Raw genomic sequence first — 15,363 nt, 5'->3', positions numbered from 1 at the left:
CGCCCTGTCTGGGAGGGAGGTGGGGGGGGGTCAGCCCCCCGCCCAGCCAGCCACCCCGTCCGGGAGGTGAGGGGCGCCTCTGCCCGGCCACCCCTACTGGGAAGTGAGGAGCCCCTCTGCCCGGCCAGCCGACCTGTCCGGGAGGGAGGTGGGGGAGTCAGCCCCCCGCCCAGCCAGCCACCCCGTCCGGGAGGTGAGGGGCGCCTCTGCCCGGCCGCCCCTACTGGGAAGTGAGGAGCCCCTCTGCCCGGCCACCACCCCGTCTGGGAGGTGTACTCAACAGCTCATTGAGAACAGGCCATGATGACAATGGCGGTTTTGTGGAATAGAAAGGGGGGAAAGGTGGGGAAAAGATTGAGAAATCGGATGGTTGCCGTGTCTGTGTAGAAAGAGGTAGACATGGGAGACTTTTCATTTTGTTCTGTACTAAGAAAAATTCTTCTGCCTTGGGATCCTGTTGATCTGTGACCTTACCCCCAACCCTGTGCTCTCTGAAACATGTGCTGTGTCCACTCAGGGTTGAATGGATTAAGGGTGGTGCAAGATGTGCTTTGTTAAACAGATGCTTGAAGGCAGCATGCTCGTTAAGAGTCATCGCCACTCCCTAATCTCAAGTACCCAGGGACACAAACACTGCGGAAGGCCGCAGGGTCCTCTGCCTAGGAAAACCAGAGACCTTTGTTCACTTGTTTATCTGCTGACCTTCCCTCCACTATTGTCCTGTGACCCTGCCAAATCCCCCTCTGCGAGAAACACCCAAGAATGATCAATTAAAAAAAAAAAAAAGAAAAAAAAATTTTAAAAAAATGGTATTTTTAGTGCTTTCACATCTTTTGTAGATATCTGGAATTTGTAAGATGAAAAGAAAAATTCTCTTTTTCCTTGGCTTAGAAAAAGCCTGTAGTTACACGTCCCTAGGCAAACCCACCATACAAAAAAGGAATACATTTGAGATATTCTAAAATATAAAGGATATGATTTATATTCTGGGATCAACATAATAACCAACTCTCTTCCTAAAACAGATTAGAGGTGAACACATAAGAAATGTAAAGAAAGGTTAATTACATTAAAATAAAATAGCTTCTGATTTAAATTATTGCTCACTTAGGAAGTATAATGAATATTCTCTGGCTAAGGATGCTCAGATTAGAAATGGTGTGACATCAATATTTAGTGTGTACAAAAGTTCTAAGATTCAAATACAATGCAAAGTTTATAATAATCACACAAAAAGTGTTCCTTTTAGCCACCATTTAGCTTCACACGACGAAGACTGGAAAATACGCGGTTTATTTAGATCTTCAATATAAATTTGTACCACATATGTTGAAGTGTTCCTCTTAGCTTTAATGTTGCAGTCATTTTTCTATGAAATACTAAGGAGTTAAGGAGTGCTTACTGAACCATTACTATTAGAGGGAGGGAAGAGACACTGAAGCTCCAGTTTTAAACGACAACAAAAGAATATAAAATACTAGTATAAGAAAACATTTAAATAGTACTAAATGCACAATTTAAACATCAGTTATACACTGTCATTAGTTTTCCTCTTAAAAAAATCAGTTTCTGGGCTTTTAGATGTGTTTTCTTTTTAAAAAAAATAAGCATCCTTCTCATGGTCACACAATTGGTCCATATTGACACCATTTGGTAACAATCCTATCAAAGATCCACATGTTCTTGCTCTCTTTCAGGCCACTCCATGGCCAGCGGGAGTCTTGAGTCCTCTCTGCGTGTTGTGTGGCAGGAGGCCATGGTCCCGGGACTCTGCCTAGAGCAGGACGGCCTGGGCTACCTCCTTGATGGTGGACGCAGCTCTCTCCAGTTCTTCCTCTGTTTGTTCCACTGTGACCACAACCCGAATGCTGAGAACAGTAAAGGACACAAAGAATTATCTTTGTGGGCCGGGCGCAGTGGCTCACGCCTGTAATCCCAGCACTTTGGAGGCCAAGGCAGGTGGATCACGAGGTCAGGAGATCGAGACCATCCTGGCTAACACAGTGAAACCCCATCTCTGCTAAAAATACCAAAAAATTAGCCAGTGTGGTGGCGGGCGCCTGTAGTCCCAGCTACTTGGGAGGCTGAGGCAGGAGAATGGCGTGAACCTGGGAGGCGGAGCTAGCAGTGAGCCGAGATCGCGCCATTGCACTCCAGCCTGGGCAACAGAGCGAGACTCTGTCTCAAAAAAAAAAAAAAAAACCAAAAAAAACCCCAAAAACAAACAAACAGAAAAAAGAATTATCTATGTGAGGTGAGGAACTGCACTCACAGTCAGCCATATATGGCCTGAGAGCCAAATCCACTGCCTATTTTTGTAAACAAACCTCTCCTGGCAGTCCTCCCAATAGGCCTGTCTATCCATGTACCTGCTGCCCACAGTCACTTTCTCACTACTGTGGCAGGTGGGTTGCTGCGGCAGGGAATCTGCAGCCTGCAGGCCTCGGCCTACACCACCAGTGCACACCCAGTCAGAGTGAGTTTCCATGGGCTCTGCCTCAGAAGCTGGGAAATAGCATCCTGTCCATCATGTACTGCTTCAGGCAGTGCCAGGCACAAAGCAGGAATTCCATCCTTCTCAAATCAACGACAGTTTGATTGTTCATATTTATGTCAATAGCAATGTGAAAGCTCTGTAATACTCTAAGGCATGGCAGAAATTTTCAAGTTTTCAGGAAATCAAAGAAATAATAGCTTGAAAGGACAATGCTACCTCTGTCCCCCAGAGTTCGTCTGTAAACATCTGCTTCATGCATTTGACACATATTTATTGAGCTGTACTATGCTGTGCATGGAGTCCTGAGGGCACAAAACCAGCACGGCTCCCGTCTTCATGCACCTACGGTCTTACTAACAAGTAAACGTAGGATGTAGGATTACACCTTTGGATGAGTGCAATAAAAAATGAAGGGGGCAGCCCAGGCTGGAGTGCAATGGAGTGATCTCAGCTCACTGCAGCCTTGACCTCCTGGAACCAGGTGATTTTCCCACCTCAGCCTCCCAAGTAGCTGGGACCACAGGCGTGCACCACCATGCCTGGCTAATTTTTATAGAGATGGGGTTTCACCATGTTGCCCAGGCTGGTCTTGTACTCCTGGGCTCAAGTGATCTGCCCACCTCGGTCTCCCAGGTGTTGAGGTTACAGGTGTGGGCCACTGCACCTGGCTGAGAAGGGCAAGGTCCTTAAGGTGCTTTGAGCTGCTACCAGAGTGATCTTCCAAATCCTGGTCTGGCACTGTGGGCCGGCAGAGCATTCAAACTCCCCAGTGGGCTCTCCTGCAGCCTCCCTGACTTGGCACCTGGCCTCAGGACCCTTCTCTCCAGCTCTTCTGCGGCTTGCACTCTGTACTCCCAGATGAACCTGGAGGTCTCCAAGCCACTGAAAACCCTGAGCAAAGCACACACCACCTCATCTGATGGAAAGCCACGACGCCCACAGGATGCCCGACACACACACTTCTCTAGTTTTGGTGTAGACATCACCTGCTCTCAAAAGCCTGAGCAATGCCCCAGGGCAGAACTGACCATGTCCATGCCCCCTGCTGTGACTGCCTGGCCCAGTGCTGTGGTGGGATGGCCAACTCCTTGGACTACCTCGTATATGCTTTGTGAACAGAATCCAGTCTCCTTAAAAGTAAGACATTAGTCTTTTACTTTTGGTGTTTTTTCTTGATGCTGTACATTTTCCCCACTGTTGCTTGTTTTTTCCCAAATGTTAGTGAGTGTTGCTGACTGAAGGAGCAGCAGAGGCGCATGCCCACCCCCACCCCACACTGCCGATCTTCCCTGCAGGACGGTCCTTGTGGCAGGAACTCCTGGTATGGCATGTGCCACCTTTCAGATGTGGCAGATATGAGCTGATGGAAACTCAGTTTGCCCAAGTTCATTGCTGGGCTCCCACACATTTCTCTGAGTTAACTGAGAGGGTACTCAGTGAGTCCTTGGGAGCTTTTCAGTTAAAATTTAAAAAACTTCTAGTTTAAGAGCAGAAGACAGGTAATGTACTATATTTTAATGACAGATATTCTTCCATAGCCTATGATAGTCTTTCAAAATTTTTCAAAAGATAACGTATTTCATAGAGCTCAGAGTAGGGGAAAAAAATAAGGTCATATTTTAACGTCAACTGACCTGGGAGGAGGGAGACACTTCTCTTCTTTCTCCAAGTAGCGCGCCTGAGTTAATGCAATACTTCTGTTCATGCACTGTAGGAAGAAAAAGAAGACATCTGCAACCTGGACTTCAGACATGGTGGTAATTAAACTGGGGGAACGCTGAAATCCTGCAACGGTAGCTTTAATTCACTTTTCCAATTATAATTGCTAGAAGATATCACCAAAATATTACACCACCACCTTGGCAGCACTGTCCACAGAACTTTCTGCAATGACAAATACCTCTGTTGTGTAGTGCCCAGCAGTCGCCATGAGCCCTGTGCGCCTGCTGAGCACACGGAGATATGGCTGGTGCTACTGAGAGGTCACAGTTGCACCTTTTCTTATTTCCACTTAGTTTAAATTCAAACAGCCATAGCTAGCTAGTGACTACCATTTAGACAAAGCAGAGTTAGCACATGAGGAAGTGGTGCGAGCAAAGTCCTGCAGGCTGGACTTATGACCACCACCACCAGTAGAACTGCGTCAGAGAAAAACCACTGCACTTCAGATATTAGCAAAAACGATGTCCACATGTGGCATCTGGGCATGGTGCCGCTGGGCACTGCAGAATCTGGCGTTAACAAAGTTTTACCCAGCTTTCCTATATATTAACCATCTGTCAACATTAAGAAAAAATGAAAACAATCTCTACTAAAATAAAGAAAGCACAAACAACCAGAGCAAGGTAATAGGCTACAGGGGTTTCTTTCTGGAGTGATGAAAAAGTTTTGGAATGAGATAGTAATGGTTGCACAACCTGCTGAATGTATGATACTAAAAGCCACTTAACGATATACTTCAATAGGGTGAATTTTATGGTATGTGGTATGTGAGTTATATTAAAAAAAAATAGCAACAGAGCAAAGGGCAGTGTAAAGGAAAGAACAATTATTCCATGTCTCTGGCAGTAAAAGTATCTGCCTGAAGAGGGGTCACGTCGTAGGCTGCGAGGAAGAGATGGAAAAACCATACTAGGCAATGACAAAAGCCTCCCGCTGACTCTAGGCTCTGGAAGTGTACTTGGAAAAGTGAACTGCTGCAAACATCTGGACTGGCTCTGTTTCTAGCCCTGGTGGTTAAGAGACATTATAAACAATAGCTCAGTTTGTAAAAACAGTGTCCTGTTGAGCAACTCAACATAAACTTGGCAAAGCCTCTCAGATCTACAAAGCTTAAATAAGAGTTACAGCAGCATGGTTCTTTTCTTTCCTTCAAATATTGAAAAGATGAGGGGAGTGGAACAAAAGATTCGGAAGATTTTAAAAATGGAAGCTGTGATGATGCACAGAAGCGGGAAGATATATGTATTTTTTCTATCAATGAAGTTTCTAGATAGTATTCTGTTCCCTACCCCCGATTGTTCTCTTCTCACTCAACTCTCAACAGGATTTCCTTAAGAGAGCCAGTATCAAACCAGGCCCACAGACAGGAGTTTGGGATCTGTGAGCTGTCCACAGACTTTTCGTTTTCTTTCATTACGTGGCTAATTCCTGTAAGCATGGTATTTTAACACTGAGTTGCTTCGTTCGCAGTCCTCCTCTGCGTCTCTTTGGTACAAAGCAGTAGTAAGACTTTAGCTGTTGCTATCTAATGAAAAGAGAACAGAGGTGGATTTACTATGCAATGAATACACTGGCATCTGAAGGAGGCAACTGTCCCTCAACATGAAGCATGTGTGGACAACTGTCCTGATGCAGTTCGAGAAGAGACTCAGTGAGAACGGCGGAGCCATCACTCAGACCCAACACCAGCGCATGCAGCTCATGAACCTGCTCTGTGAACACGGCTCTCAGCTGTCCCGATGCAGTTCGAGAAGAGACTCAGTGAGAACGGCGGAGCCATCACTCAGACCCAACACCAGCGCATGCAGCTCATGAACCTGCTCTGTGAACACGGCTCTCAGCTGTCCCGCTGGGGCAAGTCCATTGAAAAAAACAAATTCACCTGCCTCATGAAGGTAATGAAATGAATGGGAATTTTACTGGCTTGTCCATTTAGTTTGTATTTAATGTATAAATGTGTTTTAGTTTTCCATTTGTATGAGAACTCTAATCACAAAGATGTCATACTTAGTTTTGTGTTTGTCTGTATTTAAGGAACGTTACAATACAAACAATGAGGCAGTAAAGCAGACAGTGGGATGTTTTTCCCTGTCTAGAGTGTCTTCATGTCCACAGAGTTGTGCCTGAGGGGACATCAGCTGCATTTCCTCACCTCACAAGATAAGTAGCTCCAGCCTGATCATTCATAATCTGACATGTTTCCTTAGGAAGCTCAGATCCTGGGGCTTTTTATTTATTTTTTAATGTAATTGACTCTAGAAGGCCACAAATTTTATGAAGTTCTCCACAAATCTGTTATTCCAGATTACGTGGCTCAAACATTTGGGACATAGGACAGCTGAAGCCAGCTAGGCAGCAGAGGCTGCCTGCACACCCGGTCTGTATACTGCACAACCATGTGGCCTAGAAGAGCCTGCCTGAGAGGCTGTCTAGGCAGATGAGGCTCAGGACAGGGCCTGGCCTAGGAAAGGCACATGACAGGTGGTAGCTGCCATTATGACCCCAGAAACCTAGTAGCATTGCTCATAGCTACAGCCTCTGGACAAGGAAGCAGAATCATGCCCATTTTCATTCTCAAATACATACTAGGTATATGTCAGATTCTTCTCAAAGCAGCAGCAGCAGCCCACATAAAAGTCCAGATTCTTCTGAAAGCAGATGTCCAGCATCCCAGGACTTGGAAGAGGGGTGCGAGGTGGGTGGCATCCCACTGCCCCTCCTGAGTCCTTCCTGCCCAGATTATTCCGCTGCTCCTCCTCCCCCTTTTAAAGAAACTTCTGTTGGCTCTGAACCACTGTAAACCCGCGTGCCCAGGGCAGGAAGCACTCTGGTGGGGTAGTGCTACTGGATGAAAAGGGGCAAGCAGTTTTCCCTGGTGATGTGTTTCTTAGACAATTAGTAGTAAAATAACTTTTGGAAGATAAAGAAATTTAAATAAATCTCCCCAAATTAGGCATGTTATAAAAAGCAGTCTTCCTTTCCATTTACAAGAGCATCCTGACTTCAGGGTGACTGTGAGTGGACTGTCCCTGAGCTGTGCTGCGGGGACAGCCAGCCGTCCAGGAATGTGTGCGATGCCCACACACAATGCCTCCCCCAACTACACATAGGAAAGCCTGGCTTTGTAAAATGGTGAGCAAGTGAGTTTTCTGCAAGGCTAATTTTTCAGAGGAGAGGCCAAGTATATTTAAATGCAAAGTGGTACAAAACACAATATCTTTGGAGGGAGCCACATATTGACCCAATGGGAGGGCCTGCTGCCTGTTACCATGGCCAGAAGCTAGGAAGGACCTGGAGGATTAGGATTCCATGTCAAGAGCGGGTCACCAGCATCTTCCTTTCTACCCTCTTCTCTCTCAGGGCAAAGAGACTTTTCTTAAAAATTAACATTAAAAAATTGCTTGGGGCAAGGGCAGAAGTGGTGTGGGGGGATGCCTCAAGTCAACGGATACTTACTTGATCTACAATTTCCTGAAGCAGTCTGACATCTTGCTCGCGAGACCCAGTGCTCTCTTCCAGTTGTAGGTGAAAGGCTGGAGAAAGGGACTCCCCCACCACTTTTAATCCAGAAATGCTGAAGAAGGGAAACACACACACAGCTGTAAGTCCCTTCCAGGCTCGAAGATCGCTCATGGAGAAATAATGTTAGAAGTCCACAATGTCAAGGCACAGTGAACGTACAGAAGCTTGCGACTGATGGGAAGCATCATTCCAATTCCAACAAAGAAAGGGAAACGAGGCACTCTGGGCAGTGCTTCCTCATCTAAAAAAGTCTGCCTGCGATGTGGCTTCCTGAGTACAGGACCGGGTCTCATGGCCCCAGCCTCCACCAGGGAGTCTGTGCCTCCTTACAGGCCCTCTGGGCCCCACCTTGGCCTGTCATTCCCTTGCCATGTGCTCCCTCGCCCCCAATGTTTGTTCTTCCCTGTGTTGGCTGCATGTGCCAGGGCCCAGCTCCAGCACTGCCTGCTGCTGGGGCCTTCTTCATCACCCACTTTAGGGAAGGCTCTGCTCCATCATTTGCTATTTTTCATCCTGTCTGGATCCTTCACAAGCTACTCACTACAGTTTATGTTATGCTTCCTTGCTTATTATCTATGTCTTCAGTTTTTGTCTCTCATAAATTACAGGGATGATTTCTGACATTAACAACATTATACCCCATCTCTACAAATAAAACAAAAACAAAAACAAAAAACAAAAAATTGGCCGAGTGTGGTGGCTTGCGCCTGTAGTCCCAGCTAGTTGGGAAGCTCAGGTGGGACGATCGCTTGAACTCAGGAGGTCAAGGTTGCAGTGAGCTGAGATTGTGCCACTACACTCCAGCTTGGGTGACAGAGCAAAACTCTGTCTCAAAGAAAAACTCAACAAATACCAAACATACATTACATTTTGACTAACAGCAATATGTTTAGATAGAAAAACGTCCTTATTTGCATGTTAAGTTTTAGATTTTACTTGGATTAAAATTATTTTCTTTTTACTTAGGATTAACAGCACAAAAATCTGTAGCTTCTCAAGGAGATAGATAGATCTTTAGGGGCCAAATCCTGTATTTTTAAATTAAATTAAATTTAATCCTGTATTTTTACTACGGCTGCCATGAGATGCTATGTCATATTACTATTATTATTATTATTATTTTTGAGATGGCATCTCGCTCTGTCACTCAGGCTGGCTGCAGTGCAGTGGCACGATCTTGGCTACTATCTAGTCAGGTTCATTTGAAGTCTATTTTATCCTATAACAACAAATATTATTTGACTTTTGATCTACCTCCTAGGACACAAATGTGATATATGTCTATTTGAAACTGAGCTAAACATTTTAGATTCCTTTCATTTAGTTTGTTTCACCTAAAACGATTTGTTTTTCCCTCAGAATGAAATGACAATAAAAAGTACTAGGTAGCACAACGGCATCTTCCCAGTTTAGGACTCAACAAGCCTTTACAGAATGACTACTGTGTGTTACAATAATGTGAATTCTGGAAACTCATCTGACCTGGCCTTCCAATCACCCTTGGAACATTATTAATTAGCGTCTCCTTTCTTTAAATATATCCTGCTAGATCTCTCAATAAAGCAGGCTACAGGTCTGAATCATGGAATCTTGGGCATGTGGAATGTGGGGGAACCTTCTAGATTAGTTCTTTACTAATGTAGAAACTAAGCAATACACTTTGAAAACCCATTTCCTGTGTAAATTCTGACCATGTTAAACGCATATATCAAGTATCTTTTTTTTTTAAAGGTCATGTATTCTCACAGTATTAAAAAATTGCTTTCAGTCAGGTGTGGTGCCTCACGCCTGTAATCCCAGCACTTTGGGAGGCCAAGGCAGGTAGATCACCTGAGGTCAGGAGTTTGAGACCAGCCTGGCCAACATGGTGAAACCCTGTCTCTACTAAAAATATAAAAATTAGCCAGGTGTGGTGGTGGGCACCTATAATCCCAGCTACTCGGGAGGCTGAGGTAGTACAATCGCTTGAACCTGGGAGGCAGAGGTTGCAATGAGCTGAGATCGTGCCACTGCACTCCAGCCTGGGCAACAAAAGCAAGACTCTGTCTCAAAACAAAAACAAAAATAAAAGCAAAAAACAAAAAAAAACAACAAAAAAAACTGCTTTCCAAATAGCATTTCATAGGAATCAAATGGCCTGAATTTTCCTCAAGAAATACAAGGCGCGATGGCTCACACCTATAATCCCAGCACTTTGGGATGCCAAGGTTGGGGGGATCACGAGGTCAGGAGTTCAAGACCAGCCTGACCAACGTGGTGAAACCCCGTCTCTACTAAAAATACAAAAATTAGCCAGGTGTGGTGGCACGTGCCTGTAATCCCAGCTACTCAGGAGGCTGAGACAGGAAAATCGCTTGAATCTGGGAAGTGGAGGTTGCAGTGAGCTGAGATCGCGCCACTGTGCTCCAGCCTGAGTGACAGAGCAAGACTCTGTCTCAAAAGAAAAAAAAAAAAAAAAAAAGAAAAGAAATACAAGGCACCTGAGGTCCAGATCTAACTTGTGCTTTTTGATCAAATGGTCTCATTTCACATGCTAGTGAGAGAAGGAATTAAACAAAATGCCCTGTCTCTGGTTGCCTAGATGCTGAATGTCAGATGAGTTTAATTAAAACCAAACAGACACAGTTATAGCTTGAGTTCAGCGAAGCCGTGTTTCAGAGTCTATTATACTACTCTTTAACAAAAGACTTTGCCAAACATATCATCTTATCCCAGCGGATAAACGAGCACTGGGCTAGCTCCCAGGGACAGAGCAATCACCAAAGTAGCCATGGTCTCCACTGTGTGCTTACAGTCTATAGGGAGAACCTGACACCAATAACTATCTCTATTACAATGAAAACAGAGGCAAACCAGCATAGGATGTTGACTTCCTTTCCCAAACTCAATCTCAGAGATGAGAGAAGTGAGAAATTAGAGAAAAATTGAACAAAAAAATTACTCAGAACTAAACATTGAAGATACTGCCTTTGAAAATATTTATCTTTAATATATTTATTGGAAAATACGAAATAAAACCAAAAGCTAAATGTAAGAAGCTGAAGAAGAGTAAGAACACAGTGCAATGAGACAGTGCATAAAAATAAGAAAACACACTATGATGAAAACACACAAAACCAAATTTACATAAATAAAAAGTTAAAATAATATAGATATATGGGAGATAATCAACAACTATTCCCAAACCAAAGGCCCCAAGCCTAGATGGCTGTAAAGTGGGAGACCTACTCTCAACTTCTGAAGAAATGATCAAGCCTTGTTTTACTCAGTGCTTCCATGAAGCAGAAAGAGTGGAAAATAGCCAAATCATCTACCGAAGCTACCCTAACACTGACTCCTATGTTACATAAAGTTGGTACAAGGTTATAGATCCATTTAAATTATAAACAGATATAAAAAGTCAAATTAAAATATTAGCTAAATAAATCTAACAGTGTAGAAAAAGATATTATAATGAAGTAACGGTTTTCTCAAGAATGCAAGGATGGTTTAACATCAGAAAATATTTCAATGTAATTCAGCCATAAGACAAATTTATGATTTACCTTAATAGATGTAAAAAAAATAGATAAAGTTCAACGTCTATTTATGATTTTAAAAAAAGGCCTTCAAATTTAGGAATCATTTAGCCAGGTGCAGTGGTACGTGCCTGTAGTCCCAACTAGTTGGGAGGTGAAGGCAGGAGGATTGGTTGAGTCCAGGAGTTTGAGGCTATAGTGTGTTGACTATATCTGTGAATAGCCACTGCACTCCAGCCTGGGCAACATAGCACAATCCTGTCTCTTAAAAAAACCACAAAACAAAACAAAACTAGGAATAATTCGATAAAAGTTACTCACCAAAAACCCATAGCATGATGTTTTATACTTAATGAAGAAGTGCTTCTATACTGGGAATAAGGAAGGAATGTTTGCTATTATTGCCACTGTTCAATACAAATTAGGGACTCAGACCAAAGCAATAAAATAAGAAAATGAACTAAGATGTAAAAGCATTAGGAAGGAAAGAGAGAACACCATTATTGCAGATAACAGGACTTCCATGCACATCATCATAACACAATGAAACAACTACTGGAAATACTAAGAGTTTAGAAAGACTCCTGGATATAAGGTCAGTTTAGAGAAAATAATAATATTCTTATGAATCAGCAATAATCAAGTAGAAAATATAACAGAAAAGACAACCCCATTCATAACAGCAACAAAATCTATAGGATGTCTGAAAATTCCCTTTAAAGGTTCCATAAAGGTACAAGGGCTTTATAGGAATTCCATTAAAGGACACAAAGGGAGATTTAAATAGAGAGCTCATGTTCATGGATGACATTTCCCTCCACATTCATCAGAAAATTTAATGCAGTTCCAATTAAGATTCTAGCAATAATTTTGGAGAAACCCATATTCCAAAACAGTGATAAAAACAGACACTAGTGATAAACCTGTATTCCAAAACAGTGATAAAAACAGACAAAATCAAAAGAGTCTGAGGAATGAGCAAATATACCAATGGAATGGAAGAGACAGTTTAAAAACAGATCTAGGTACAAATGGGAACCTGGTATATGATACAGTACTGCCAACCAGTAGGAGAAAGGATGTTTTATACTTAGCCAGATGTTATTCAGAAATTGATCTCAGTAATCTTAAACTGAAATATTCTTCTCTTGACCAATTTCTTTCTCCAGCCACCATCTTGTTTCTTAGTTCCTCTTCAGAGAAAAACTCCTCAAAACAGTCATCTAGGCCGTGTCCACCTGTCTGGAACCTCCTTCAAGCAGGCATTTTACCCCACACTCCCCTGAAACTACTCACCAAGTCATAATACCTCTACATGACGAAGTCAAAGGATCAGTGTTCTGTTATCTGGTCTGGCCTGTCAGCAGTGGCATGTCACAGGCTGACCTCCTACATAAGCAATTTCTTCCCTGGTTTCCAGGACTCTAGGCTCTTCCAGCCTGCCTCTTCCTCACTGGCCACTCTTTCTCGGACTAGTCTTTGCTAGTTTCTGACCTCTTCACACTGAAATGCTTCATATAATATCCATACCCCAAGACTCAAACATTTATCTCTAGCTCAGTACTCTCCCTCACACTTCAGACTTGTATATCCAGCTGCTGCTCTGCACTCCATGTCTGATGGGCACTTTGGGCTTAACATAACCACTGCTGACCTTCCCCAGAAGGTATTTCTCCACAGTTCTGTCCCTCTCACTCATTAGCAACTCTACCTATTTACTCTGACCAAAGCCCCTAAGCTCTACCTGGAGTCTTCTCTTTCTCACTCATCCTGCATATGAACTTCTGCTAGATCCAGTGTGCTCTCCCTTCAGAAGATACCCAGAATCCAGACACTTCGCACGTCATGGCTCCCAACATGGTCAGAGTCACTATCACCTTTCACCTGCGTCAATCTCCTAACTGGTCTCCCTGCTTCTGTTCTTACTGCTGTTCAATGTATTTTTTCACACCATGCAAAAGTAATTTTGCTAGGGTATCAGATAGGCTGTTTCACTTTTTTGCTCAAAACCATGCCAGGGCTTCCTCTGTGTGCCAATGTCCTCATCACGGCTCACAAGTCCCTGTGTGTGGATGGCCCATGACCCAGCCCTCATCTTCCACCAGATTTCCCACTCCTTCCCTCCTGTCACATTGGCCTCTTTGCTATTTTGTTTACTGTTCTCTGTAACCATCTAGATACCAGCACGGTTTGCCCCTGCGACCCTTGTGAATGCGTGTTTACTGTGAGTGCCATGGAGTCTTCCAACTGTGGATACTGAGTAGGCAACTGGGTGTGAGACCTGCAGCTGCAGTGGTCCAGGGTGGCGATACGAAGCTGGGAGCTGTCTATATACAGGTGTCATGAAACGATGTGGAGCTCCAGGTGTGGGAGAAGGCAATTCTTCAAGAAGGTAATGAGAAGAAAAGAGAAGCACAGACAAAGTCTTGAAGAGCAAGGTGTTGAAAGAAAGCCTTCAGAGGAGACCGAGATGGAGCCATTCAAAGATGTAAAAGGAAATCCAGGCGTGCAGTGTAGCAGAGTCCAAAGAAGGAAAGAGTGGTCACCTGTGCTGAAAACTATGGGGACATCAAGAAGATGAGCTCTGAAGATGGTCCACTGGATTCAGCAGTCAGTGGAGACCTCCACAAAAACAGTCCAGGCGAAGGGCAGTAGCAGAAGCCAGGTGTCAGAGCTGCCAGTGTAAGTGAAGACGTGGAGATGATAGCTACTGAGAGGAGCAAAGACATGGGGAGTTGCAGAGGGAAACGTCAGGTGACAGGCAAGAGGAATTTAAAGTGGACATGACTGCTAATCAAATAACACAAGAAAGGGGACAGGCTGATGACAAAGTAGCAGGGACAAGCAAAGGCACTCAGTCCTTAAAAAAAGGGCCTGTGGTAGTTGGAGCAACATTTACTGGTCTACAGGAGGGAAGACTGGTTCAGATACCCACAGGTGTGTAGATTTGTCAGGAAATATGACAGAGTCCCAAGTGACAGCATAAGGCCAGGCTGTTAGCTAAAAGTGAGGGGAGTGAAGACAGAGGATTAGGAATTTTGGAAAGAAAAAGTGTGATACAGCTGGGGTAAGTGGAGATTAGACTTAGAAAAAGGCAGGTTAACACCATAGAGTGAAAGGCATGTAAGGCTAGCACTGATGCATTTCCAGTGACTCCAATATGCTAGGCTGTGTTGGCATATTAATATTTCACAAACCAATGGAACTGGAACCAATACAAATATATCTCTCTACCATAAATCATGCAAGAACTGCTGTTACTATCACACAGACACACCCAGAACTTTAACTGTCTCTGCCCCTTCTTTATCTGGAACAGCTGTGATGTACTCATTTATCAATTGTCCTTTTCTTTCAGTTAAGTCTCCAGTTTCCATATCCGGAACACAGATAGGACTTTCATGACCAAGAAAGCATGTTTAACCTTAGGAAAGGCAAAAAGAAAGACCTCGGGCAATGTGAAATCACTTTCTATAAGACGAGAAATGTGCCTGGAGATATCACCAACCTCGATTTTTTTTTTTTTTTTTAACTACAGAGGAATCTTAAAGAGTGACTCTTCTAGATGACGAGTCAGTGGGTGCAGCACACCAGCATGGCACATGTATACATATGTAACTAACCTGCACAATGTGCACATGTACCCTAAAACTTAAAGTATAATAATAAAAAAAAAAGTGACTCTTGTGTAGTAAAAAAAAAAAAAAAAAAAAAAAACTGATAAAATTTCACTTGTTTCTTTTTCTTGTGTTAAAACTTAGTAATTTATTAAAAAGTAACACAGATGGTATGAACCCAGTCATCTAATTACATAATATATAATGGCATCCCTGTGTGTGCAGACATGGAGAGATGCTTCAGTGTTTACCCTGGTTATTTCTGGTGGTAAGATGTTGGGTTGTTATTTTCATCTTTCTATCTTCTGTACTGCTGTAATATTTTATTAATGAGTTTGTTTCATTTTCAGAAAAACAAAGTCACGATTCTTTAAAACAGATGATCTGGTTTTACACAAATAAACCAATGTGAGTGAACTAAGTTTTTGGTTTCTTAGCTGCAATCTGGTCAAACTGACCCAAGCCTAGAAATTTAAAACTTTCCATT

General features: G+C 43.3%; 1 protein-coding gene across 4 annotated transcripts in view; it reads right to left on the bottom strand.

Annotated features, from left to right (window-relative positions):
• Positions 1–1,274: 1,274 nt before the first annotated feature.
• SPTLC1 (serine palmitoyltransferase long chain base subunit 1) overlaps positions 1,275–15,363 on the bottom strand; it is an 86,792-nt gene continuing 72,703 nt past the window's right edge. For 2 of the 4 annotated variants that reach the window (XM_034967699.3, XM_063594334.1), the window contains 3 exons: positions 7,676–7,793; positions 4,132–4,205; positions 1,275–1,868 (listed from right to left, as the gene is read on the bottom strand). In XM_034967699.3, coding sequence (XP_034823590.1) covers positions 1,775–1,868; positions 4,132–4,205; positions 7,676–7,793 — 286 coding nt within the window. In that variant the 3' untranslated portion in view covers positions 1,275–1,774. The remainder of the gene's footprint in view (positions 1,869–4,131; positions 4,206–7,675; positions 7,794–15,363) is intronic. The other 2 variants (XM_034967702.3, XR_010109126.1) reach the window with 2 other exon arrangements.

Source organism: Pan paniscus, chromosome 11, assembly GCF_029289425.2.
Source record: "Pan paniscus chromosome 11, NHGRI_mPanPan1-v2.0_pri, whole genome shotgun sequence".
NCBI lineage: Eukaryota > Metazoa > Chordata > Mammalia > Primates > Hominidae > Pan > Pan paniscus.
This window is presented reverse-complemented; position numbering and strand designations above follow the sequence as displayed.